A 27044-nucleotide genomic window follows, 5' to 3' on the forward strand; every position below is an offset into this window, starting at 1 on the left:
TGATTGAAGTCTCTGACTGACTTGTAGCTGAACTGAAAGTGCAAACATTTTACTCCTGGGTACTTGAAAGAAACAGGTTTCTTCATTTAAAAAATAACTAAATTCTCTGAATCAATGGCATTGGAGAAGATGAATTCAAATTTATTCCTCGAGAAAAAGATGAATATTATTTGGAAATTTAGAAGTGGGGGCACTTAAAACAGTTCAGTGGGGTGTGGAGGAATGAAGGAAATGGTTGGTACAATTTGCAAGGCTTCTTTTATGTATACAATATATTATATATATGGAAAATGTGGTGTTTAATACATTGTCAGACCTTAGTAATTCTGTAACATCATACACCTTTTCAGTTACAAAACTATGAACAATGGCTAGAGTAGTTTGTATTACATCATTTTTGCAATTATATTTTCCGGCAGTAACAAATGAGAGAAGTGAATTGAGTGTTGAATCTTTTTGTGGATCAGGTTACCAGCAAGCAGAGCTGCTCTTGGGGAGGATTGCAATTTTGACAGCAGGAACCTCCTCCTCGTGTGTCAACAATGGTGGCTGATTTAGAATAACTGGAAAAACAGACTAGTTGATCCGTCCCCAAATGACTTGAGATCAGCCGGTTTTACTAAAGCCCTGCATAATGGGCATGTCCTTTCCCTCTCAAACCTGGAAATAAAATAGATTAAGTGATCCACTAGCGAATATTGACACAATAATACTCTCAAGGAACTATTTATCATGAAATTGCAACTATTTCCCGTACATTTTCTCCTCTTTTTTTTTCTGGGTAACGAGGAAAACCCGCAGCCACTACCAGAGGGTGTGCACTCTGTAAATCCCATCACGTCTTGTGGCCCTAGCTGGAAAAGGACCACAAGGAGGTAAAACTAACCTAAGTTGCCCAAAGCCAACCGGCTCAGACCAAGAAGGCCAATAGGCCACTCGCATTGGAAGTCGAGCTTGTAACCTTGTGGTTACCAAGTCAACAATCTGACAACTTGATTGGGGTTGCTCCCTTGGCATGCTAGTTTGAAGGAGAGGGCATTTTCTCTAGAAGAGCAAACAAGCAACAAAGCACGGGCTTTTTTTCCTCCTGGAACACCCAATATTGACAGGCAATATTAATCACATAACTCCATTGTTTCGACCTTCTAATGGCTTTTTTCCCCTCTAATTGGTGCTTAGGGTGTATAACATTAAGTTTAACTACTAGATAGGAACACAATCAATGATCAATCTGAATCTGGAAAGTGCACAAGCAAGTATAATATGTTGAATAGGGATAAACTAACCATTCAGACACACAATCTTCGCAAAATATGTGTTTACAGCGTAGCAAAATTGGTGCATGCATCTTTTCCTGGCAAATAGCGCACAAATCCCCTGCTGCAATCACCTGCAAAATATAGCATCTTCCTTTGAGATTAAATGTTTGATGATGGCTTCATCTACATATTGGACTATGTCACCTGGACTTGCATATCAATGTTGAATGCAAGGAGATGTTCAACACAATATACAAAATGTGTGGTAATTTTCAAATATATTTTGAGGTATCCAGATGCAGCACTCATGCCATGCCAGACATGGGACTATGGGAGTATTATGGTATAACGAAGGGTCCAGCTGTCCAGGCAACAGTTTTTGTAAACACAAAGTCCAAGGTTCAAATATATATAACTATTAACGTAACTGTAAGTTTCACACACTAAGCTTAAGTACACTCATATACAAAAGATTTGCAAATACTATTCTGCATTTTCTGGCATTTGGTATAAATAAAACTTTGGCAACAGAGAAAATTTTGCCAATGAACTAGCTTTGCAATACCTAGAGGAAGAGCCCTAATAAGACCACCTTGACATCATACAACTCAAAGCCTTTTCAGGTAAAGAGGGTGAAGAATTATTTTTTTAAAAATCCCATTACCTGTTCAGATGTTGCATAAGCTCCATAATGGATCTCTCTACGCGAGAGAGCCTTCAAAGCACTGAAAAATGATTGCACCTAACAGAGAGTAACAGATACCCAGGAAGGAGGACAAAATGTGGAAACAATTTAGATTAATGATGATGTCAAATTTTAAACTTAGAAAGAGATTACTGGTTATGTGGAAAAGCATACCTTCTCAACAACAGAAGTGAGCTTGAAAGTTAAATACAACCCAGTCATTAATGACGAAAAGAGACTTCCATATTCCTTGTTCAGAAAGAAACGGTACCAAACTGGAGCGGGCAGCAACACGCGATAGAGCAGCACAAGATACTCAACCAAAGTTAACATTTGTCCCTATAAACAAATAAGCATCCATTATTTTGTCATGGAACAGTATGAAAGGTAATGGGTCATTACTAGTGGCTATCCAAAGAATCTTGCAAACTATGAGTTCAAATGGACATGTAGTTTCTATATAATTCTTCACCTGCTTCCGATAGTTTCTTCCCTTGCTATTCTTGTAATATATTAATAGAAAACACTTGGGAACCATTGCTGCTTGACGAACCAAAGTATCTACATATTTTTTTTTTAAAAAAACATAACTTTGAATGAAATAAAGATAACATATGTAAACACCAATATATATGATTAGGTATATTTATGTTACATCATAACAAGAACACACCATTCACCATGATTATAAAGATAGCATGCCAAAATGGTGGTATGGCATTTGGTGGAAGCATCACCAATGGGTATAGAAGTTCATCTTTCTGAAACCACCAATAAAACCCAACTACATGAACTGTAAACAGAATAGAGACACCAGCAAGAACAGATATTTTCCTCTCACCCTGCAGGAATAAAGAGAGATAATCATTACTTGCATTTCAACAATAATAAGGTTACAAACAAGAGTAAAGAAGGAGCTGTAGGATATATATTACTTCCATAACTAACTTGATTCCACTTTTTTTTTTTCTTTTGGGGCAGTTAGTGTTATTGTTGGAGGGATGGGGTGGGTTTGTACATGGCACTTTGTGTTACCTTAAGAGCTGTTTGCTTTCGAACAATATCATTAGACTTGAACATAACAGCAGCAAGGAAAATTGTAACAAAAAACCCTGCACATTATTACATAAGACCATGAACAATATTTAGAAACACTCAAAAGTTCAATAAAATTGAAAGGAAAAAAAGTACTGCAACAAAAAGCAATACTTAGAATTCCAAAATATGCAGAAACCAAAGAATAGAAAACTAGAACACCTCCTGAACACAAGCAATCTTACTGTAGGAGAAGGAAAAAACAGAAACAAAAGCTCAGTTGGAGAGAGACCAACAGAATAACATTGGGGGAAAACAAGCCCTCCTTATTGTATTCGACATTCCATCATGTAAATGAAACAGCATTGTTCACTACAGCAAACCCATTATATATGTTTCCCACATTAAAACTCCGAGGCAAGAAACCCAATAAGCAAAACAAGAAGACAATCCTTGAGAAGAAATGGCAATCAGCACACTAGCTCAGATCTAAGCCATGAGCATGATGATGATTTCCAATATATAATGAAGTTGATATATAGTAACCAGTTTACAACCAATACATATTTGGGTTACTAAAGACTCATTGACACAAAACATCTACTCTTTGTAAAAAGATACAATTGCTTCAATTAAATAGCTAGTCCTCTACATCATAAGATCTGCAGAGAGTGTTGCATCAACAGCATCTTAAATAGTGTATGAGTGTGACATGAAATCAATAACAAGGTTTGGCAAAAGTCTAAATAGCCCAATTAATACACAAAGGCAAGAAGAAGATAATACCTTGCAAGTGCTGTCGAATGAAAACAACCAAAAGCAGCAAGGAGAAAGGAAGAACTTGTTCAATCCACCGAGCAGCTTGCTGTATATCATATCTTTGGTAAGAAGAATCCCTGTTGGAAGCACCAGCTCCATCACTAGCGCCCATTTCGGGGCTGCCATTTGTAGCTTGATTGAACCCCTCTCCTCCTCTATCACTTCTCAAGTCAGTCTGACTCTCAAAAGCTGATGCCATGGAAGATGCAGAACCTGACCTTGAAATTGGCTGCACAAAGACCTCATTTTGCCCACTTAGCTCCCTTAATGGTCCAACAGTCGGTGTAGACAAAACTGTCCCAACCCTATCCTGCTCTTGCTCACCTGCACCAATGATCCGAATTGAGACCTCCTCTGCATTACCAAGATGGGTGGTGGATGCTACAGAATCATCAGGTCTTGACTGAAAATGTTCTCGATATCCGACAGATGCTCCATGATTAATCAAACTATCTGTCTCTGATTGACTGGACCTTGTTCTTAAGAGACCAGCGTATTCCAACAAGCTAGACACTGGGGATCGAAACAAATTAGAGGCTGAAAACTGCATTCCATATCTCCTAGAATGAGCACTAGTACTAGTGGAAGATGAAATCCCTCTTTGAGCGTCCGAGTTTCCACCGGACGCGTCCATCCTTGAGGATGACCCAACTCTAAACCTAACCCTGAACAATAATGCATTTTCATTCGTTCGTTCAGCAAACCAATTATTTAAAAAGAAGTAGAAGCAGCAGCCAGGAAAAAAATGATATATTCCATACAAGAGAGTCCATCGTCTCTATTAAATTTTTTAAAAATAAAAAATAAAAATAAAAATAAATAAATAAAAAGAATGTTAAATATGAGAAAACCTGCGAGATCGAAAATCCGTCGAAGACCCCTTGCGATGATGATGACGACGACAAAGACGATGACGACTCCCTTCGAAAAATCAAAACCCTAAAACGAATCCATGAAGGGGAGGCGAAATGTCAAACGGAAGAAAATGACCATAGCAATCGGATCCTGCACCGCGTAAATCAATCCCGAGTCAAAACAAAACACGAATCGATACCATACACAAAATTAATTCATTCATTCACGCATACACATACTCATACGGCGGGCGGAGAATAGCCAAGGCCGGAGACGGAAGGCAGAAGCGGCGGTGGACGTGATCGGCGAGCGGCGAAACCGTGAAAGGGAATGGGGAAAATTGTGTACGGATTGTTTGCGTTTATGCAGTGCGGTTTCCCTTTCTTGGTTTCTGGCTACCTCCGTGGGAGAGAGCGAGGAAAACAAAGAGGAGGGAAGGGAGAGGGAGAGGGAGAGGGAGAGGGAGAGGGAGATGGAGGCGGAGAGAGAAAGCCAATACGACCGTGACATCTATCTTTTGCTACTCTTTTTCAATGCCACTCTTATTTTCCTACTCTCCCTTTTTCTATTTTTTCTTTTATTTTTTGTATGGTAGACTTTTTTTTTTTTTTTTTTTTCTAAATACTACTAACTCTATTATAAAGTAGTACTCCGTATTTGTTATATATTTTTTTTTTTTTTACAATTCAAAGAATTAATATTCTAAATATAGACAGCATCAGGGTTTAATCTTATGACATTCTATCAACTACAAAAATATCATATGAGAACAAGGTATTTGCGTATGACAGACTAAATGCTCGTGTGTTATTATACACTTTTATAATAATAATTTTTATACATCAACCTCGTGCTTGCTTACCATCATCCAACCTTCATACCCAAATTTAAATAATTATATATAAAAATATCCCTTTCAAAAAGATATAAAAAATATCAAACGTTATAATTTATGGATAATAGGTCAATTTGTAGTTATGTTTTTGGTGAGGCACATGAGTTAGCCCGGGAAGAATCATCACTTATGAAATCAAATTCATATTATTTCAAAATTATTTTTTACAAAGAGAATTTATTTGTCACTTGAACTACCCTGTTAGGTTGTAATTTTTGTTCAGTCTGTATGGTAATCTAAATAAATAAAAACATAATAAGCGTGGATGAAGGTTATATCCTTCATTTATGTCCGTTTTTTCCATTAAGTTTTATGATACATTATGCTATAAATGTTGTACTATACAATATTTTGAACAAACGTACACATACCGTTATAACTTCTGTTATCTTTTCCACTATTGCTACCATGCACATGCATCCACCATATATTTTCTTATTTTCAATAATAATAATAATAATAATAATAATAATAATAATAATAATAATAACAATATACCACATTATATATTGAGGTTATATGTTAGTTATTTCTTAAAATATAAATATTAAATTTATAGAAATGTTTTAAACATCATTATTATTATTATTATTATTATTATTATTATTATTATTATTATTTACAATAATTTAAATATCTAAAATCTAAATAAATTTAAAATTTTAATATAAAATATTAATATTTGGCACATATTTTTTTGCGCATAGCGCATAAGAAATACTAGTAAAAGTATATATAATGTACTTCAGCAATTGATTTGTGAAATTGAAAATGCAGGTAAATAACTATTTTATGCTAAAAAATCATGCAACTAAAATAATTAACCAGTTGAAAGCATTTGTTATTGCTTATTTGTAAGGTTGATATAGTATTACTAAAATTTTTCTCATCATACATTGTTAACGTGACACATTTATCTTTTAAGTTATGGCAAAAAAAAGAAAGGAAAAACAAAATTAAATGTCTTCTTGTCAATAAAGGAGACAACAACCATAACGATAAATCAAAAATGAATATAACCATCAAATTTGGATGCAAGTGGCAAGTGGGGCAACAACGAAGTGTAAAATAGACATTTGAATTCCATGCATAAATATGTTTTAAACTTGTCAATTATCAATTATTTACCTATTATATTCCATGATTTTATTTTTTTTCTAATATGTTTGTTTTGGATTCCTCTTTTGTTTGGTTTTGTATTTTTTTTTTTTTTTAAAAAAATTTTGCCTCCCTTTGTACTAAATCAATGAAAATGTATGAGATGTGGCTTAGTTGATTAATTAAACAATGTGAAATTTGTAGTAAAATGACTAAATCACAATAAAAATATAACAATAATTTTTAATACTAAATTCTAGAGCGGTCAAAACAAGAATGCCATTTAACCCGCATTTGAGAAGAGTTGGGTTAGAAAATTATAACCCGTCTAGAAATACAGGTTATACGAGTTGGTCCATGAATTATACGTGATAACAAACGACTCATAGATAAGCCTATTAAAGGCTAAAGATGGTAGGGTTGACAAGTTGACAACCGACCAAGTGAGAGGAGTTGAACAGCATTTGAATAAGTGGATCCTTTATCCTTAACATTCAAATTAATGAACACATCTAAAATTTAGAATGTTAGTTGTTTGTTGATAACAATAAATAAATTAGAATATTGGTCGGGTTGATGGGCCAGAAATAATGGGCCTTAATTGTACTTGTTCAGAATTGGGCTGGGTAGTAAGAAAAGTGCTAAGAGTCCAAATCCAATGAATCTCGGCCTTTCCGGGCCCACTTAGAATTGATGCTGAAAGAGAAAGAAAATAATGCGTTCAACGGCATCCCTGTCCCCCTCACCTAACCCCTTTTTTAATTAGGGTTTAAACTTTTATAAGCATTGGAAAACCTCCAAAAAAAATTACGGCGTCGTTTTTTCTGATGGTCACTTCTTCGTATTTGCTTCTTCTACGCTAACTTTGATGTTTACTCCATTTTGCGTAGCTGATAGAGATCGTGAGTTCTCACATTTTCATCTTTTCTGCGATTTCTTTTTGTTGATCGTGCTGTTTTTTTCCAACTTTTTGTTGTTTTTTTTGGTTGTGTTTTGCCAGTTTAGAGAAGGAAAGATCGCGGCTTGTTGTGTTGGATCGCCGGAGTTGTTAAGATGGCGGCGATGTCGCAGCTTCATTTCTATACTACTGCTGGCTTGAATCGGACGCAGAACTCTCGTTTGAGCCCTCCGAGTCGGCATCTTTTTTCTGGTCATGGTTCAGTGTTTTCCGGTGATTATACGGTTTCCATTTCTTCGAAGAAATGGGAGTCGGATTCGCTTCTGAAGTTGCCTTCCCTTTGTGCCGGCGGCGGCGGGAGCGGCGTGGGACGAGGTGGCGGCGGCGGCGGAGGAGGAGATGGGGATTGGAATGCAGGTGGTGATTCCGGATCTTCCGGGGACAGTTTCGGTCCGATCGGAGCTTTTCTCAGTGGGTGGAGATCTAGGGTTGCTGCGGATCCGCAGTTCCCTTTCAAGGTTCTTATGGAGGAGTTGGTGGGCGTTTCCGCCTGCGTCCTCGGCGACATGGCTTCCCGGCCTAACTTCGGCCTCAACGAGCTCGATTTCGTCTTCTCGACTCTGGTCGTCGGCTCCATTTTGAACTTCGTGCTCATGTATCTCTTGGCGCCAACCGCTTCCTCTGTAAGCCAGGGTTTACCTTCCATTTTCGCGAGCTGTCCCACAAGCCACATGTTTGAGCCCGGTCCTTACGGTCTGATCAGCAGGCTTGGCACTTTCGTGTACAAGGGCACTCTGTTTGCTGCGGTTGGATTCGCCGCAGGGCTGGTGGGAACCGCCCTCTCGAATGGACTGATCAAGATCAGGAAGAAGATGGATCCAAGTTTCGAAACACCAAACAAGGCTCCACCCACCATCCTGAATGCAGCTACCTGGGCAATCCACATGGGTGTTAGCAGTAATCTGCGCTACCAAACGCTGAACGGGATCGAGTTCTTGCTGGACAAGACGGTTTCTCCCTTCGTGTTCAAGAGCTCGGTTATCGTGTTGCGATGCCTGAATAATGTCCTCGGGGGAGTGTCGTTCGTGGTGTTGGCAAGAATGACAGGCGCTCAGAGCGTAGCTGCAGTAGAAGAAGATGAATTGGCTGCAGAAAGAGTGAAGTTGGTGAATCAAAGTGAGAATTTGCAGAATGAGTCTGCTGTCTCTAAGTGATTTGGGTTGTAAGCTATATTGTCTAGTTTGTTTTCCTCTTTCTTATCCTTTGAGCTCTGAATAAAATGGAAACAAATTCTGTTGCTTTCAAGGGACAACTAGTTTAACCCTTTCTGGTAATGCAGGGAACCAACATCTCTCTACTTCTAATGCCTTCACTTTCATTCCTCTTATTGCATTTGTCCAATATTGTTTTGGAACGTTTTAGCTAACAAAAGTTTGTTTTAAGACTGTCTAAGATTCACATCTTAAACATATAACTTTTCAGCAATATAATATTTGAGACAGGAGTTAATATCCCAAAAGTTATCGACTATAATGGTTTTTCTCAATTTCGCTGTTTTTCTCAATTTCGTTTTCGTTCTAAGCGACTCACCAAATGTATTCCCAAACTTTTATGTTTTTGTTCAATTTAGTTCTCTGTTTGTTATTTCGTAATCTCAATAGTGGCTTCTCTTTACTCACCTGCGAAGTGCGAAAGAGGGATGTTGCACACCAAATGGACGGGATAGGGATGTTGCACACCAAATGGACCGGATAACTACATTGAGCAAAAACAGCAAAAACACATGGACAGGATAACTACTACATTGAGCAAAAACAGCAAAGAGGGATGTTGCACACCAAATGGACGGGATAACTACATTGAGCAAAAACAGCAAAACACATGGACAGGATAACTACTACATTGAGCAAAAACAGCAAAAACACATGGATGGGGTAACTACATTGAGCAAAAACAGCAAAAACACATGGACGGGATAACTACATTGAGCAAAAACACATGGACGGGATAACTACATTGAGCGAGCAAAAACACATGGACGGGATAACTACATTGAGCAAAAACACAAAAGTACAGGACTACATTAGGTCACCAAAGTCGTCCTAATGAGAAAACCATTATAGTCAATGATCATTTTGGATATTAACTCTATGAGACAGTCTTGTACTACACCTAACTATTTAGCAATACATACATATTTCAGTGATGATGAATAAGTTGCGTGAGACTAAAAAAATACAAAAATGAGAAAACCATTATAGTCCAGGATCATTTTGGATATTAATCTATGAGATAGTCTTGTACAACACATACTCTGTACTAATTTTAACTAAAAAGTATTACACTGAAACGGTCTCACAAAAAAATTGCAATTTCAATGATATGAGAATAACTAGATAAAAAAAATCAAAGAAAAACTCCTAATATTTGATGAGAAGGCTGAAAGTGTGCACTGCATACCATTAAAACTTGAGTGACTAACTCTGTGCAATTGAAATTTATGACTAAAAGTGAGATAAATAAAATAAAATTAACTCCCACAAAAAATTATGGTAAACTATCTTTGATTTGAATATCTGAAACATGAGAGTATGACAATGGTCACAAAACAATACTTGATGCCACCAAAAATATGGAGGATAACAGAAAATATCAACTGAGAAATTTTTGTTGACTGCCTCCAAAAGATTTAAAGATTTAATCTGGAAATAATATACAACTTTGTCTGCACCTAATGATGTACATTTCTGTTACAATGGGACCTTTGAAAACCATTGGATAATCATGTATATAATCTCAGAATTCCCATGCCACTTGGACTATGAAATGCCATACAATTGTTGCAGAGCTGCAAGATGATTGATCCAACCATAGACAATTAATACCTCGGGTACCAGAACATACCTTTGATGCCCTCAGGGTCAGGTTCAAAACCTAGATTCTGATAAAATTCAACAACTGCAATCACAACGCAAGGAAATATACGGATTAGCAACATAAGGCAGTTCTCTGTATAGTCCATAATATTTGTGCCCTATCAAGAGATGTGTCACTTTTTTTTTTTTTTTTTTTTTTTTAAATTCCTAATCTTTCATTTACAAACAAAAATTCTCTGATCATTTAGTCCCAGTACCTTGACTATCAGCAAACAATGAAATATTTCCAATGTCCCTTTGCAAAAGTGTCCTTATGAGCTTTTCAATAAGTGCTTTCCCAAGCCCTTGGCCCTACATCAGAAGATCCATGAATACTATGAGGATAACGAAAATCAACTTTAAGAATTTCAAATGCTCCAACAATATTCTAAGGTTTATGAGAAGGGCTAACTTGATAGGAAGGATCTACTAGAACATCCCAAATAGTAGCATTGAAAGCATGATCTGATGTTGCACGAGCCATACCAATCAGCTTCTTTTGGACATTCACCTCTGCCAAGTAACTAACCCAAGTACATTATGCCGTTTGTCACTTTCTTTAGAAAGATAAAGGAAAAACTTAGTAAAAAAAAAAAAGATTGAAACATGAAAAGGATTTTAAAAATGTGCAAAAACTTTCAAGTGCCTTCTATCTTTGCCATCAAGCTCACGGATAAAATTAATAAAATGTCTTTGTTTAAACATTAGCTATCCACCTCTTTTTATTCTAACCTTCTATTAGCTCTAATTCATAAAAAGAAACACATGCAATAGTTCAGACATGCAAATATTGTTGTTTTAAAAAATACCTTCTTCAGATGATACTATTCTAGAATGCAAAGTTGCTACAATGTAGCTATTCTTTAGAGCTGCAGCAAGCTTAGTCAGTGGCCTTCGAGGCCAACCAACCTGTTGAATGAAAAAAAAAACACAGATTAATTCCAGGAGGCCATTGATATTGCTATATGCTTTTCAAATTAAACATCTCGAGAATGCAAAGTTGCAGCAAAGTTTAACACAGTACTGGACCAACCCATGAGCACATTACACACAACCTGTTGGATTAATGGAATGAACACAGATGAATTTAAGAATAATAGTATTCCACATGGAATGAAATAAAGGAAATAGAACAGGACTACTATTCCCTAAGGACATGGACAAACATAATCACCTTATCACATAAGGCCTGAAGATCATATATGTCCACATCTCCTCCTGAAGAAAAGACGATTTGTTCAACTGCTCCATCAGATAGTGGCTTTTCAACTAGAACAAATTCTTCAGGCAATGGATCTTCCTCTTCTTGGATGGAAGATGGGGGTTCAACAATCTGCAAACTATTATCCTTTGCAAACCTGAAACATTTGAAGTTATTATAGCAACAATTTCATACTTAATGAAGGTGAGACCAAAATTTTGGTCAAACTCCTCTCTTGTTATAACCAAACATTGGGCCCTCTCATTTCTTTTGGTCAACTTAAGCCTACTTTCAATTTCTTCAACTAAAACCTGCTAACACAATTCACTAGGAGAACTTACCCCAAACAAGCCAATTTCATAGACTAAAATATACTCTAGAGCAAAATCTATAGCTTGAAAGTACTAACTAACGAAATTATATTAAAGCATTCCAGCCGATTTAGTACTAAAGTCCATAGCTTGATAGTACTAAAATGCACTCAGGATCAGGCACGAATAAATTTTGCATAAACAAACTACGAGTTGGTCTATAAAAGCACATGAGTAGACATGCTGGAATTTTTTCATCAGTCAGACAATAGTAAGGTGTAGTGTACCCGGATCTAATTGCATCCCAGAAGCCACCAGCCCTCAACCGAGAGACCTTGACATTCCTGCTACCTGTAAAAATGGTAGAAGCCAATGACTTAAGCTAAGTAGAGAGTGTTCCTTTTTTTCTCTTTGTTCCATGAAATATCAGCAAGTATATCTCGTATTCATCATTTATATAAGTTGCTTGAATGTAAACTGCAGATTGACTTCTGAGTAAAAAGCATTCTAATAAAGAAAACTCTAAGAACCAGAAAAGCATACCTAACAAGAAGAGTTTAACTTGTAATCAAACCAAGGCAGTAGAATTAAAAGATTTAGAGATATATAATCTTCAATTGACACTGTATTTAAAATGAACTTATCCAAACCAGCACCCAACTAACATTTACTTATACAAACCGGCATATTTTCTTAATCTTTTCAATTTCTGCTAGCACAATTAAGTTCTATATTTAAATCAATGGAAGAGCCAAAGCAACCAACCTCTGACAAACTCAGAGTTGAGTTTGCAAGGAAATGAAATCTCGTTTCGTACTTGAAAACGGGAGCAAGCGATAGAAACACCAGAATATCTGCAGCAACACAATAATCAAAGCATCAAATGCAAGAGCTAAAGGGGAAGGGGCAAAGCTGAAAATCCAAAGTATAAACCACTGAGTTGAGAATCAGAAAGTGGTAAACCCTACAAGGAAGACGAATACGAAGACGAAGAAGAAGTTGTCATAGAGGAAAGCAGAGCTCCGGTTTCCATCTCTTTTGAGTTTTCGGAGCCTTTTCCAGTAAATCTGATATCAAGATTTTGCGATCTTCAACGGAAGAACAGATGAATGGTCGATATTCTGCAATGATCTCCGGTTTGAAATCGGTCGGGTTACTACAAGCCCAGTCTTCAAATTTGGGCCATTTCAAAATAGCTTCTGGGCTTATGAAAGGGCTCTTTTGGGCTCTTATAAGAGCCCATTCTTTTGAGTTCAAATGCTTTTGTGCTTTTTTAATTTACGGAATATTTATTTTTTGAATGATGAGGAAAATTGGCAACTTTATCATAAGTGTACACGAGATAAACATTGTTCATGTGTAATTCACAGTATGTTTGGTTCACATAATGAATTTGAGGGAATAGGAATGCTATTTCACATTGAATGGAATAGGTAAGGAATAGAATAGGAATTGTATTTTATTGTTTGGTTGGCTGAAGGAATAGACTTTATAATTTTATTTCAGTGTTTGGTTGGTTAAATGAATAGAAATGGAATAGGTTTTAAAGACATAAATACCCTTATACAAAATAATAATAATAATAATAATAATAATAATAATGAATATGATTATGATATACTGAATGTTATATACATACATATATATATATATATATATATATATATATATATATTTATTTATTTATTTATATTTATATACATGTATATGCATATCTGTGTAAGAGAGAGAATAACAACAACATCGATTGGAGAAGTGAAGAATGGAGCCTTGAGGCTCCTATAAAAGGAGCATCAAGGCTCCATAATTTCAATTGCAATGCTCATCCGCTAGGCAAACTTGCAATGCCCATCCGCTAAGCATGCAGATGGATAGGCTACTTAATTTAGGAGCTAAGGCTCCATAATTAAGGAGTCTGACACAGTTAATTATATATATATATATATATATATATATATATATATATATATATATATATATATATTTATTGATAGATTGATAGATAAAAATTAATTAAATATATATAAATATATATAATACATTATATTTATTAAATAAATATAAATATGTTATAACGTGCAAAGAGTATTTTTGATATTTGTGACATAGGAATATATAGCTAATACCAAGTCTCCGCCCCCCCCCCCCCCCCCCTCCCCCTTCCCCTCTAGGAATGACTATTCCCCTTGCGGAGGTAATAGCTCATTTCTAGAAATGTTACTCCCATGACAAAATGATCCAACCAAACGTTCAGTGTATACGAGATAAACATTGTTCATGTGTAACTCATGATTTACTGGTACGAGAATTATACTTCATCAACTTAGCCATCCCTTTTCATATGATTTTTTAAAAAAAACACTATTAACTCTATTACAAAGTAGTATCTATTATATACTTTCTCTATCTGTTGCAGTTCAAAGAGTCAATATCTCACCACCTCGTTTCTATTCTATACTTTCTTTATATGTTGCAGTCCAATGAGTCAATATCCACCACCGGAGTTCGATCTTGTAATCTTCCCTCAATGAGTCACAGAGGTGTTATATGAGTATATGGTATTTCGCATCTTATCACTAATTTTAATTATTCTTGATTTTAATGATACAATAATTATTCATAATTATCTAACTATACTAATTATATCCAAATAAAGGTAAGTCCCAAATTAAAATATGATCTTGTAATTATTTCACACATTTTGCAATCCTTTTAGATCGTATCACTTTGCTTGTCACCTGTCGTTGTTGTTATGGCTACCACCACCATTGTTGACCATCACCATCTTCCATTGCTAACGCTACACCACCTCTTCTCTAATTCATTCATCATCATTGTGGTTCATCCATTGATATCTTTATATATGGGAAAAACTCCAAAAAGTATAACTTTATGATTAAAAAGCAATTTTTAATGATTGGTTTTGCATATTGGATGCTCTTGAAATTGATATTCATTCGCTTAATTCAGTTAATTTAGTACTCTGTACATTTTAATTTTTTAAAAATCGATAACTGATTATTTTTTAAAATTTGAAATTGTTCGCCGAAATTGATATAATTACGTTATCAACTAAAATTGTTTAATTAATTTAAAAAATTAATACAAGGACAGATGTATTGTTTAAGCACTTTTAGTTGAGAGGGACAAATTAAGTTCATTTTATACGCTTTCAAAAAAAAAAAGTTCATTTTATACTTGCATTTATCACTTATAAATAATCACTTCCCGATATAATAGTTAGGGTGACATTTTACCATATAGATAAACATTTATTTATATGATAATTATATAAGTGTTTAGTATTTTTGGGGAGGATAAATGAAAAACTGAAAATAACCCAAAAGAAAAAGTGAGAGTCATTAGTGATGGAGGGTGGTTTGGACTTTGACTAGCAGTCGGCCACCCAAATAAATGGGCATTGGAGCTTTCGTTACAGATCAGCCGACACAAAAGCTCCTCAGGAAAAGATTATAATATTTCTTATCCTTTCAATTTACTCAACATGTGTGTCTATTAAACACAATGCTTGTATGTTGGTACCGATCTGATTTATGGATTATTTTATTATTTATAAGTGTGATTTAATTAGTGCATTGTATCTAATAATAACACTAAAGTTTATTCCCGAACAATATTTTGGATCTAGTTAGGATTCTCTAGACTAGAGTTTATGTCTTTGGACTCTTCAAGTTGGCGGGAGAGTGGAGATGGATTCTTTGTGCACAAAGTCAATGACATAGAATAATTGTGAGGTTGTTTAGACGACTTGTGATTTAAATCATTCACCGACTTTTGAACAAGGGTTATGGGGCATAAAGTTAATAAAACACAAGTTGGGAAACTTGATGTATAAAAAATATTACTAGATTATAATTTTTTAATTTTAAAAAAATTATTACAATACTCAATATAATAAACAAAAAATTATTCATTCTTGATTCCATCAGGGTGAGAATCGAGTTTCTCCATCAAATTTAAATTAAATTACTATTCTAAATCAAATAAGTACTTCTCACAAAAAATTAAACTTGAAATTTTGTATTTATTAGATTAACTGCTTGGTCAATTAAGGTGCGTTTGAAAATTCGAAAATAATGTCTGAAAATTATTTTTTGCGTTTCCTGGGGTTGGCTAGAAGGTGAAAATGGGAGTCAATGAAAAATATAAGGGATTTTCAGGAAAATGACTTCCTTTTTTTTTTTAGAAAGTTATTTTCCGTTTGCAGTGAAGCAGTCAATCACCCGCCGTTGTTGCCAACACCACCACCATTGTATATTTTAAATATCTAAAATTAAAAATAATTATATTCATTTTTCAAAAAATAACCAAACACACAAAGATAATTTTCTGAAATGCAACTAAACACGACAAAAAAATATTTTCCAAAAATAACTCCTTTTCCAAAATTTTTTTTTTAAAAAACTCATTTCCCTGCTCTCTAAACTCACCCTTAAGTTAAGTTGGGATTTCACGTTTTGAAAGATGAATATTAAGCTAGGTTAAAAAAAAAAAAAAAAAAAAAGAACACAAAAGCTGCAGCGATTGTTTGTTTATCAGTCAGTCTAATAATTGCATTCTTTCTCGCATTTCGGGACAAGTCCACAGCCCCCACACTCCTGACTCCTGACTCCACATTTCCTTTACCTTTTCTTTTTTCTGCTTATTGCTCATCTGTCAATCGCATCCGGCCACGCCCCCCATTTCTATTTTGCACTAACCATTGAGTTAAGCCCCGCGCAAAGCATGTAAAAATATAATATGTGGCATGCTCACACGTAATATTGTAGCATTAATATTACTCCGTAATATACAAGTGTTGATGTATCATGTACCACTGTATATATTAATATTATCCACACCAATATTAATTGTATTTAGACTTGTTCTTATTTTGAAAACTACAAGATTTTGAATTTGAATCCTATAAAAATTTTTTATTAACTTTTTTTTTTTTTTAATTTGAACTGGTAAACCATGAACAACCTATATTGATTTATTTCTTAATATCTTTGTTAGGCTAAGATCACAAGGAAAGTTTGACTCATAAAGTTATAATGATGCATATTGGAGTAACAAATACAAAATTTTCCGTAAATTAATGTATATTATATATATTTGTATTTGATATTATCAACACCATAGTTACATTTGCAAGTTAAATTCAAAGACAAAAAATCAATAATTTGGAACAAATGGTAAGCCCGCAATCTAGATTGAATTCAAAATAATCTTGCAAGATACCAAATGACATATTAAAAAAAAAAAAAAAAAAGACAGGAAATTCAACAACTAATAGTAGCTCAAGAATTTATAGCAGCTAGCTGTAAATTGAATACGTTTTTGTAACATCTGAGGATGTTGAAAGATTCAAAATTTTGAATTCTTGCTTTGAATTTAATACCAATTAACATGAAATCGAAATAAATCTGTGGGTTATTAATTAACATGAAGAGCATGCATGGCATCAAATAATACTATTATCCTTCAATTCTGACAAGAAATTAAAAGAAAAAAACAAAACAAAGTGCTTAAAAAAAAGGGAGTTTTCGAGATTGGTGAAAGAAACATTCCAATGCTACGAGACGAAGGAAAGAAAAGCAAAAGCCGAATAAGAAAGGGGAAAAGGTAATTTGGTGAGCGTAGTAGACTAGTAGTAGTTGCAGTTTTTAGCTATGGCGACGAAACCTTCTTTGGGAGAGGATTCGGTTTAACGTCCACTTTTCTCTTCATCCTGCTTGCATTTGGGAGCAGCAGCGTTGCGGCATTCCGGTGCTGTTCCAGAGTGAAGGTGAGAGCTTCGGTCGTCGGCCGCGGCGGCGGTGGATGCGGTTCCGGCGACGGTGCAGTTCGAAGGAGAAGAAGAAGAAGCGAAATGTTGTCGCAGCAGCACTCTCCCTCCACCTCTCTCCGCCGCTCGCCGCCCACTACCTCCTCCCCCAAGCTCTCCGGCAATCCCAACACGTTCGCCACACGGTACTTCAACTTTGGAGATTTCTCTGTGACCCGCATTTATAGGAACGGATTTTTATGGGAGTATTTGATCTGAGTCTGAGATTCTAATTCGACATTGTTCTTTTGTTTCTGGAATTTGCATGCTTAAATGTCTACCACTTTTACCTATTTCCTTCACTTTTCTGTCTCCGTTTCACCATTTTTATCTCACATAATTGTTTCATTAGATCCATGGCTGAAAATATGATTATTTGTTGTTTGTGAGTTGATTTTTCGGGCAAACTTCAGCCAAATTGGTCAGACTATTGACGGGTAACTACAAGATGAACGGCTTATTGGTCTTTTTGGTCTGAGCCAGTTAGCTATATGCAATATAAGCTAGTTTAACTTGTTCTTACCTAGTTCACACTTTCGGGTAGTGGTTGGTGGTTATCCAAAAATAAATAAAAAGAGATTGATTTTTTGCATTTCCACAGCATCATCACTTAAGACTAATCTTATGTATGTGCAGTATATTTTCTGATGTTGCTGGGGATATTACTATTGTTGTTAATGGAGAGCCCTTCCTCCTTCATAAGGTAGTTTCCTATGGTATATCTATCTTAATAATGGACTTGAACATCAATTGAATATATGTTTGATTTTTTTTTTTTTTTTTTTTAAATTATGAAAGTTTCCTCTGGTATCTCAAAGTGGGAAGATCAGGAAGATGGTGGCAGAAGCCAAGAACCCGAATCTCTCAAAACTGGAACTCAATCACATACCTGGTGGACCTGAGGCGTTTGAGCTTGCTGCGAAGTTTTGTTATGGTATGAACTTTGAAATCACAGCTGCAAATGTGGCTCATCTACGATGTGCAGCAGAGTACTTGGAAATGGCTGATGATTTTCGTGAAGAGAATCTCATTGTGCGTACAGAAACCTATCTGAACGAGGTTGTGGCTCAGAGCCTTGAAAAGTCGGTGGAGGTTCTGTCTGCCTGTGAGACGTTATTGCCTATTGCAGAGGAGCTGGAGATTCCGGAGAGATGTGTTCGTGCTATTGCCAAGGTTGCTTGCCAGGAGCAACTGGTATCGGGCTTATCGCATTTAGAATGTGATGATAGTGGACCTCTGGAGCTTAAGGAAAGGTGCCTTGAATGGTGGGTTGAAGATCTCTCCATTCTCAGGATTGATTTTTACTGTAGGGTCATCACCGCCATGGGGCAGGCTGGGGTGCGTACGGATACCATTGTTGCGTCTTTGATGCATTATGCGCAGGTATTCCTAAAGGGTATTGGGAAGGCGCAAATATGGAATCCAGCCAGGGCATATCCTCGCTTGGCAGAAAACAACCAGAGAATCATTGTTGAAAATCTCGTGACTCTTTTACCTCCAGAGAAGAGCTCGTCTATTCCACTAAGTTTTCTCTTCGGGATGTTGAGGATGGCGATCATGGTGGACGCAACACTGGCATGCCGGCTTGAGCTTGAAAGGAGGATAGCCAGTAGATTAGAAATGGTCTTACTAGATGACCTGCTCATTCCTTCTACTCAGGCTGGTGATTCTCTGTTCGATGTTGATACAGTCCACCGGATCTTAGTACATTTCCTGCAACGGGTTGAGGATGAAGACAATGAAGATTGTGGATATGAATCAGAAGGAATCGGTTCTCCAAGCCATGGCTCTATATTGAAAGTTGGGCGGCTTATTGACACATATCTAGCTGAAATTGCTCCTGACCCATATTTGAGTCTCGACAAATTCATTGCTATGATAGCAGTGCTGCCTGATTATGCTCGTGTTATTGACGATGGACTTTACCGAGCTATAGATATATATTTGAAGGTGAAGTTCTAACTTCTGAAAACCTTTCACTTGAAATCTGCATACTTCAGTCAATCTTATGGTTTATTGGTATTTATATCTACAGGCTCATCCAATGCTATCTGAGCAAGAAAGCAAGAAGCTATGCAAATTCATAGACTGCCAAAAGCTATCTCAAGAAGCCTGCAACCATGCTGCACAAAATGACAGGCTCCCAGTTCAGATGGTTGTGAAAGTTCTATATTTTGAACAGCTCCGTTTGAAAAATGCACTGTCGGGAAGTTCTGGGGATGGGTTTCTATCCCAAAAGATCAGCAGTGGTGTCACAAGTGCAGCCATCTCTCCCCGAGACACCTACGCTTCTCTAAGGAGAGAGAACCGAGAATTGAAGCTCGAGATATCAAGAATGAGGGTGAGGCTCAGTGATCTAGAGAAGGAACAAGTGTTCATGAAACAAGGGATGATGGAAAAATCAGGACACGGGAGAACATTCTTAACCTCGATTTCCAAAGGCATAGGGAGGATCGGTATATTTGGCGGTCCTAATGGAGGGAAACAACACAAGGCTGGGAGGAAGTCGAGGGCACCAGAAGGAAAAACTGGTAGGAGTAGGAGATTCTCTGTTTCATAGCATAGCTGTTTTACATTTCATCAGATTATACTTTACTTCCTGTAAATGAGGCAAATAGCCTATGAATTTCAATTCCTGCAATGCCTATATATGGTGATTTCCAGAATAGTCTCATCCAATTGCAGATATCAGCAGTTAAAACACAAGAATATGAACACAACAAGAAAAATCATTCATTTATTTATCCATGATTAGAAGTGTGGCAAAATTGCAGAGTAATTATTAGCTCTTACAGTAAGTTGGGCAAAAGAGAAGCAGTCTCTATGAAATGAAACCTTCTGAGATAGAAATGTATTTCATGGCTCAATCTTGGATGATCATGCATTAATTGCAGAATAAAGCTGCTTCCTTATCTGCATAAAATATCATCAAAGAAACAAACAACTCTACTTGTAATCGCATCCTCACAATCGAGTGCATTTTTAATGCATTACCTAATAAATTGCTTTCTACTGATTTCTGGAGTGCAATCTGATATGAATATCCATACCTCAGGAAGAAGTCGTCTGAACATAACATCCAATCGAGCATTCAGTGTGTTCTCAAACACAATCTTCCCATCTTGAGACGCCAGAACAATCCCTCCAGCGCTTTCATTCCACGTCATCAGAAAACCAATCAATCCAAAGTTTCCAGTTAAGAAAACTACAACCAACCTGAAACAAGTTGCAGAAAGAGATCTTACCAAGAGGGACCATGAACATTTGCACCACTTGGAGGAGGGGGAAGATATACACTGTCAAGAGTAATGTTAGGGATGCGACGCGTTTTGTCTTTCTCAACGTACTCCCTCTTAGCTTCTTCCACCACCGATTTCACCAGTGCAACATCCATCTCCCTACACCGCAGCAACACTGATGGCTCTTGCAACTTTAGCAGACTCTAGATAGATGTTACAGAAAATGCATTCTCAGTTCTCTCAGTTCAACAACCACTATGGAAAGCAGAAATCAATCCATTTCATTAAAAACTCGTAAAATGTAGCTTGAATCTTTTCAAATCCTGAATACCTGAACAATCAACCCCTTGAGAAGTTTCTTATAGGCAATCTTGTCTTCAGACACGCGCAGGAGTTCCTTGCTAGCAGACTCTTTCATGGCATTGACAACATCGTCTTGAGCTTGGAGAAACTTGATACGAGAAGCATTTAGCTGCATAGAATACTCGCTGCAACAGTGATAGTTTTAGCCATTAAAACCCTAGGTAAACTCAAACAATGAGGAGTAGTATGTGGAACTCACATTTTCCTGCGAACTTCAACCTGCTTGGTTTTACGCTCGTACTCCTGCCTGATCTTCTTCTTTTCTGCTTCAACTAATTGCAGCTTTTCAATGTTGAATTCCTGCAACCAAAAACCAAGTTTATTCATATTCACATACGGAGAATTATTGTAAATACAAAAATCAAACAGAAACATCGATTTATACGACTAAATTCAATCACACAGACGAATTTGCAACGATCATACAGATGAAATTCACATCCCTCGCAACGATCAACGATCACATGGATTTATCTGTATATTTTTATTTTTTCACGTTGAAATCGAATGAAAATAAAAAACTAAAGAGAGAAAAGGACGAGGGAAGAAAACCTCCTCAGCAGATACAGAAATCTCATTGGCTTTTTCTTCGGCTTCTTGCCGGATGAATCTGACCATCTGCTGTATTTGCTTCGAAACATCGGCATCGTTCATTTTCGGTTCTGTTGCTGCCTACTTTGTTGATAATTTTGGTCCTGTGAAGTGGAGAAAAAAACAATTTCAGTTGGGAAGAGCAGAGCGAAATGTATAGCCGCGCGGAAATGGCTTTACATACATGCTGGAAATACAGTGGCGATCGTGTTTTGATGGTTGCAGATAACAGCGGTCGCAATCTCATCGCTGAAAATGGCGAATTTCAGGCCTAGGTAAATGCTCCGGTAAGGTACTGGCATTCCTACTACCTGCCTCCGGCATAGTCTCCTATTCAAACGCGCCAATTTTTATTTTTATTTTTTATTTTTATTTTTTATTTTTACTTTTCTCCATAAAAGAGTAAAAGATGAAAAATATATTAATTTTATCTCTATAAATCAAATTTTTTGTTCTCGTTCTCTATCTCTCTCTTTTATGAAATTTAGCTACGGCATATAACTATGTTTTCTCTTCTTTACATTTTTGGAGTTTCGCACTTCATTTGAACCGAAAAAATAATTTCAATATAGCCTTGAGATTATACTATTTTATTTACAATCTTATATTTCACGTGTAACATATTAAACAATTTCAATAAGGACAACTACAAATAAAAAGATCTAATACACATGTACTCAGGATTTCGTAAAAAACTACAATCCAATATATACCCTCCAATCAAATTATTGTGTGTTATATAAATCATATATCAATACTAAAGATTTTTATAATCAAATGATTAATGGGCCACACGTTTAAATAAGATAGAAATTTAAATATTCAATACTAAAATTTTATAATCGTTATACCCTAAATACTAAAATTTTATAATCGTTATACCCTAAAGCACGGCGGCGCGCCTCCCAAAACGACGTCGTTTTGGGAGGCGCAGTAGGAAGTTGCTGTGATTATGTATATTTGTTCACACAATTATGTATATTTGTTCATACAATTATGTATATTTGTTCATACAGTTATGTACATTTTTTATACAATTATGTACATTATTTTTATATAATTATGTACATCCGAATCAGAAAATTTGTGCGTATTATGTTAAGAGTTGATGTGTATTATGTTAAAAGTTTATGTTTATTATGTATTATGTTAGATTATGTGTATTATCTTTTAAAAAGAGTATGTATATTTTGTTATATAATTATGTACATTCATGTATACGATTATGTGTATTCTAGTATAACATTATGTACATTTTTGAACAGTGTTTTTTTTTTTTAAAAAGAAAAATTAACTGCCATACACTGGGGCGAGAAATTTCAAAAAATAAAATAAAAATTAAAACGACGTCGTTTTACATCTAAGCGCACAGTGCAACGCACGCCGTAGTATAGGATATAAATTGCCAATAAATATACATAATAAAATGTCCAATATTGGGTGCTAAGATAGCCCAATAAGCCCAACTCAATAACTAACATTATTTTGTTACAATCCTTACAAACAACTATACTCAAATTTTAGATCAAAACACTTCCTTTTTGACATATCTAAAATATCTAAATACTTACTCTAACATCATATAATTTACTTAATCGGCGAACCAATTTCTACTAAAAGAAAATATATATATGCCACATATGTACAAATTGATGAGATTCTTCCGATTAAATAATACATTACATGTTCTTTAATTAAGACATATCTCGTACCTCCAAAATTAAAGAGATAAGAAATTTTTGAATTTAGAGTTTAATCTTAAAATGGCATGCCCCATTTAGTAAAACATTAGTTATCAAGGAACAAAGTACATAGGATTGGGAAGTTTAAATGTGCGATTGCCAACATGATCTCCTTGAAGGTCGCTCCATTGGTCTCCCACGTTTCCCCATATTTTGTATCCTTCTTTTACTAGCTGCTTCCTTATCTTTGATTTATATGCCACTGCGCTTAGGTTCTTATTAGCCCCCGTCCTGATATACACATTTAAATCATAACATTAATTAATGATTTAGGGCGTCTTTGGAAATCCGAAAAATAATTTCTAAAAATTATTTTTCGGGTTTTTAGTGTTCGACTAGAGGAGAAAAATGAAAGTCAATGGAAAATAAAGGTATGGTCAATGAAAAATAAATGAGATTTTTTGGAAAATGGCTTCCCCTTTTATTTGGGAAGTTATTTTCCGTTTGCAGCAGTGGAGTAGTCAATCACGCACTGCCGCCACTACCCCCACCACCATCATTGTATATTTTAAATATTTAAAATTAAAAATAATTATGCTCCATAAAATGAACCAAACACACCAAGACGATTTTCTAGAATGTAACCAAACAATGGAAAAGAAAATGCTTTCTGAAAAATACTCATTTTCCAGAAGTCATTTTCCTGTTTTGCAAATGGACCGTAATTCGGAGGAGATATGTTCTTGAGTAAAGCTCATCTTTTAATTATAACAACCTAGATTGTTCATAACTGATTAGGTTGACCAGTTTAAATAAAAAAAAAAAAAAAAAAAAAACTAATAGACAGCTCTTTCAGATAATTGAACTTAAAATTTTATAACTATCAAGTCAATTGCTTGACCAAATTAGATGAGTGACACCAATATTATGTCCAATTAAACTAATTCATCATCAATACTTTTTTCATCTAATAATTAATTGTACCTTAATATTAGGCGTTCATAGCCAATGAATCCTTGGTTACGCAGATTTTTGATAGTAGCACGTTCATAGGCATCTTCACTTCTACCCGTGAGGAGAAAAACCTTAAAGCCACTTTTGACCAACTTTTTGAATAGGCTCAACACTGATGGAATGGCTGGGCACTCTCCTTTTGTTGCCCATGCCTTAAACCCTGCAGGGTCATATGGGTCACACCTACATACACATAATCATTCACCATACAATTATAAACATTTTAAATATAAATCTCAACTACTTTTAGTTAAATATAATAACTCAAAGTTTGAATTAATATACATAATGAAAAATCGAGTGGCTGAATCATAATTCTGGTTAAAAATATGAAATTTCTTATCTTAAAAATTCTCCACACTCGACCCAACAAGATGGTGGGGAGATAAGGTATCGTGACGATTTAGTGGTCTCTTAGGTGAAGACCAATGTCTAGTGTTAATATGATGGTGGATGTGTAATCAAGTTAACTCAGTGACTTTTTAGGTAAGAGGACTAGTGCCCCAAAAAAGCTCACTATATTGGGTGAAATTCCCATATGGGTGACTGCCAGGTCTCTATTTGCATCCTGACATACAATTTCATCGAGTACCAACTGAGCAGTCTGTGGGCAGACATAAAACATGATTCTCATCCTTGAAGTACTATAATTATTATATCGGTTAATACCGTTTGAAGTCCTCCGAGTATAGTGGTTTTGCCACGTTTAGTCCTAAACTTTCAAATTGACCATCTGTGGTCTTTCGACTTTCAAATTTAACCAATTGTGGTCCAAGTTAACCACTCATGGTCCTTCAAGTTTCAAAACTTAACCAGTTGTGATCCTCTTGAAAGGACCATGGTTGGTTAAAATTTAATAGTTGAAGGACCATGGGTGGTTAACTTGGACCACAAATGGTTAAATTTGAAAATCGAAGGACCACATGTGGTCAATTTGAAAGTTTAGGACTAAATGTGGCAAAAACACTATACTCGGAGGACCTTGGATGGTATTAACTCTTATTATATTTATCAAATACCCAATACACACCATCAAATAGTGATGGTGAATTTCCCTTGGGTCATAAAAAAAAAAAAAAAAAAAAAACAAATATATCTAATTAATAACATTGAGTTGTTATGTGATAGATATGATACCCGAAGCGTTTTGTTTGGTAGTAAATGAGATTGGAGATGCAGGTGTCGTCGACGTCGAGGATCCAGGCGTCGAGTCCGTCGCCGGAGAGGGAAACCTCGTTATCCACGAAGCTAAATATGGCGTCGACGGTGAAGCTGAGGTCGCGCTCGTACTGCCCGCCGGTCATGTAGCTCTCGATGTGGCGGAGGCACTCCTTGGGCACCGTGCGCCATGCACGCACATTGTTCGCCTCCACCGCCAGCCTCCAGCTCTGGCAATACGGCCCGTCGCCGCCGTCCTCCGCCAGCTGCGCCGCCGCCCTCCACTCCCTACTACTACCGCTAACTGTTTTTGAGCACAGGGCTAAAAACACCACCACAATTATCTCCCTAATCCTTTGCATCATCTCGCAAATCATAAGACCTGTGAAGATTAAGGAATGGGAATAGAGACAAATAGAATAGATTATCTTATAACAGAATATAATGAAGGAAATGATGAACATTGGTAGTAATATGCACTTGTATATATATAAGCAGCTTGGAGGCCCTACCTTATACCACCTTTTTGTCTTTTACTTTGTCAATATATAGTAAAAGGGAAATTAATTAAAAGGGAGAAAATTTGAATATCGAGTTGTAGCCTTCTCAATTTGAGTATATCAATTATAAGTAAATTAAGTTTTCGAGTACCGTAGACCAAATAATAAATAAAAGTCAAATTCGATTGGAAAAACTGCTAGCTCGATCAGCACGCAAGTTCATAGAATTTGTAGAATTCTGCAAATTTATTATATTATATATTCATTTTCAATATGTAATATAAAGTTTAGTGCAATAATATATGGCGTAAATAATTAGGAGGAGCACCGAAAGATGAAGACAATGGTGGTTGGAAGTAAAGTACACACTGCCTTCCTCTCAGGGGTACGCATGGAATGGCAATTATATTAGATTCATTTAGTAAACTCCACAACCTATATTATAATCTAAAATACGAACATATAATATATAAAATATAAATATTTTTTAATTTGATATCAGAAAGTCACAAAAATATCATTAAATTACAAAGTACTTGGCAGTTAAATTAATTCATTAGTTGCTTAATTTTAATTGATATTTGTCGGCCAATCCCTATTTCAAATTTCGATGTATATCTGAAATTAAAAGTAAATTTCTTAACTTTTTCTTCAATGCCCCCAAAGAATAGAAGTAAATTTCTGTTATACCAGTGA

The 27044-nt window shown here is 35.7% G+C and overlaps 6 protein-coding genes across 9 annotated transcripts; 2 read left to right on the forward strand and 4 right to left on the reverse strand.

Annotated features, from left to right (window-relative positions):
- Nucleotides 1-241: 241 nt before the first annotated feature.
- On the reverse strand, nucleotides 242-5161 carry LOC109182154 (RING finger and transmembrane domain-containing protein 1). Of its 3 annotated transcripts, XR_002054337.1 has the most exons (11): nucleotides 4893-5161; nucleotides 4650-4803; nucleotides 3766-4463; nucleotides 2980-3056; nucleotides 2618-2786; nucleotides 2417-2505; nucleotides 2119-2283; nucleotides 1924-2001; nucleotides 1287-1390; nucleotides 504-660; nucleotides 242-473 (listed from the first exon to the last, which is right to left on the reverse strand). XR_002054337.1 is itself a non-coding variant. In XM_019332239.1 (10 exons), the coding sequence occupies exons 3-10, from the start codon at nucleotides 4430-4432 to the stop codon at nucleotides 555-557; spliced, it is 1455 nt and encodes a 484-aa protein (XP_019187784.1). In that variant the 5' UTR covers nucleotides 4433-4463; nucleotides 4650-4803; nucleotides 4893-5161; the 3' UTR covers nucleotides 242-554. The 3 variants fall into 3 exon arrangements, 2 of the variants coding, with proteins under 2 accessions (XP_019187784.1, XP_019187785.1); XM_019332239.1 differs by having other exon boundaries at nucleotides 242-660; XM_019332240.1 differs by having other exon boundaries at nucleotides 242-660; nucleotides 4887-5161.
- Nucleotides 5162-7436: 2275 nt separating this feature from the next.
- On the forward strand, nucleotides 7437-8926 carry LOC109182092 (protein RETICULATA-RELATED 3, chloroplastic-like). Its single transcript, XM_019332140.1, has 2 exons — nucleotides 7437-7548; nucleotides 7647-8926. The coding sequence occupies exon 2, from the start codon at nucleotides 7700-7702 to the stop codon at nucleotides 8756-8758; it is 1059 nt and encodes a 352-aa protein (XP_019187685.1). The 5' UTR covers nucleotides 7437-7548; nucleotides 7647-7699; the 3' UTR covers nucleotides 8759-8926.
- A 1148-nt stretch (nucleotides 8927-10074) lies between these two features.
- Nucleotides 10075-13101, reverse strand: LOC109182093 (serotonin N-acetyltransferase 1, chloroplastic). Its single transcript, XM_019332141.1, has 8 exons — nucleotides 12940-13101; nucleotides 12737-12825; nucleotides 12259-12322; nucleotides 11634-11817; nucleotides 11269-11368; nucleotides 10872-10972; nucleotides 10678-10771; nucleotides 10075-10502 (listed from the first exon to the last, which is right to left on the reverse strand). Exons 1-8 carry the CDS (start codon nucleotides 13002-13004, stop codon nucleotides 10423-10425), a joined length of 777 nt encoding a protein of 258 aa, XP_019187686.1. The 5' UTR covers nucleotides 13005-13101; the 3' UTR covers nucleotides 10075-10422.
- Nucleotides 13102-17493: 4392 nt separating this feature from the next.
- LOC109180883 (BTB/POZ domain-containing protein At3g08570) lies at nucleotides 17494-20461 on the forward strand. The gene is made up of 5 exons (XM_019330587.1): nucleotides 17494-17599; nucleotides 17729-17947; nucleotides 18438-18504; nucleotides 18600-19751; nucleotides 19837-20461. Exons 1-5 carry the CDS (start codon nucleotides 17547-17549, stop codon nucleotides 20359-20361), a joined length of 2016 nt encoding a protein of 671 aa, XP_019186132.1. The 5' UTR covers nucleotides 17494-17546; the 3' UTR covers nucleotides 20362-20461.
- A 51-nt stretch (nucleotides 20462-20512) lies between these two features.
- Nucleotides 20513-22330, reverse strand: LOC109180884 (V-type proton ATPase subunit E-like). Of its 2 annotated transcripts, XM_019330589.1 has the most exons (7): nucleotides 22179-22327; nucleotides 21956-22098; nucleotides 21603-21703; nucleotides 21372-21528; nucleotides 21047-21243; nucleotides 20852-20951; nucleotides 20513-20714 (listed from the first exon to the last, which is right to left on the reverse strand). In XM_019330589.1, exons 2-7 carry the CDS (start codon nucleotides 22055-22057, stop codon nucleotides 20679-20681), a joined length of 693 nt encoding a protein of 230 aa, XP_019186134.1. In that variant the 5' UTR covers nucleotides 22058-22098; nucleotides 22179-22327; the 3' UTR covers nucleotides 20513-20678. The 2 variants fall into 2 exon arrangements, with proteins under 2 accessions (XP_019186134.1, XP_019186133.1); XM_019330588.1 differs by lacking the exon at nucleotides 20513-20714 and having other exon boundaries at nucleotides 20723-20951; nucleotides 22179-22330.
- A 1271-nt stretch (nucleotides 22331-23601) lies between these two features.
- On the reverse strand, nucleotides 23602-26308 carry LOC109181051 (acid phosphatase 1). Its single transcript, XM_019330809.1, has 3 exons — nucleotides 25828-26308; nucleotides 24661-24873; nucleotides 23602-23967 (listed from the first exon to the last, which is right to left on the reverse strand). Exons 1-3 carry the CDS (start codon nucleotides 26223-26225, stop codon nucleotides 23790-23792), a joined length of 789 nt encoding a protein of 262 aa, XP_019186354.1. The 5' UTR covers nucleotides 26226-26308; the 3' UTR covers nucleotides 23602-23789.
- Nucleotides 26309-27044: the final 736 nt, after the last annotated feature.

Source organism: Ipomoea nil, unplaced genomic scaffold, assembly GCF_001879475.1.
Source record: "Ipomoea nil cultivar Tokyo-kokei standard unplaced genomic scaffold, Asagao_1.1 scaffold1043, whole genome shotgun sequence".
In the NCBI taxonomy this organism is placed as follows: Eukaryota; Viridiplantae; Streptophyta; class Magnoliopsida; order Solanales; family Convolvulaceae; genus Ipomoea; species Ipomoea nil.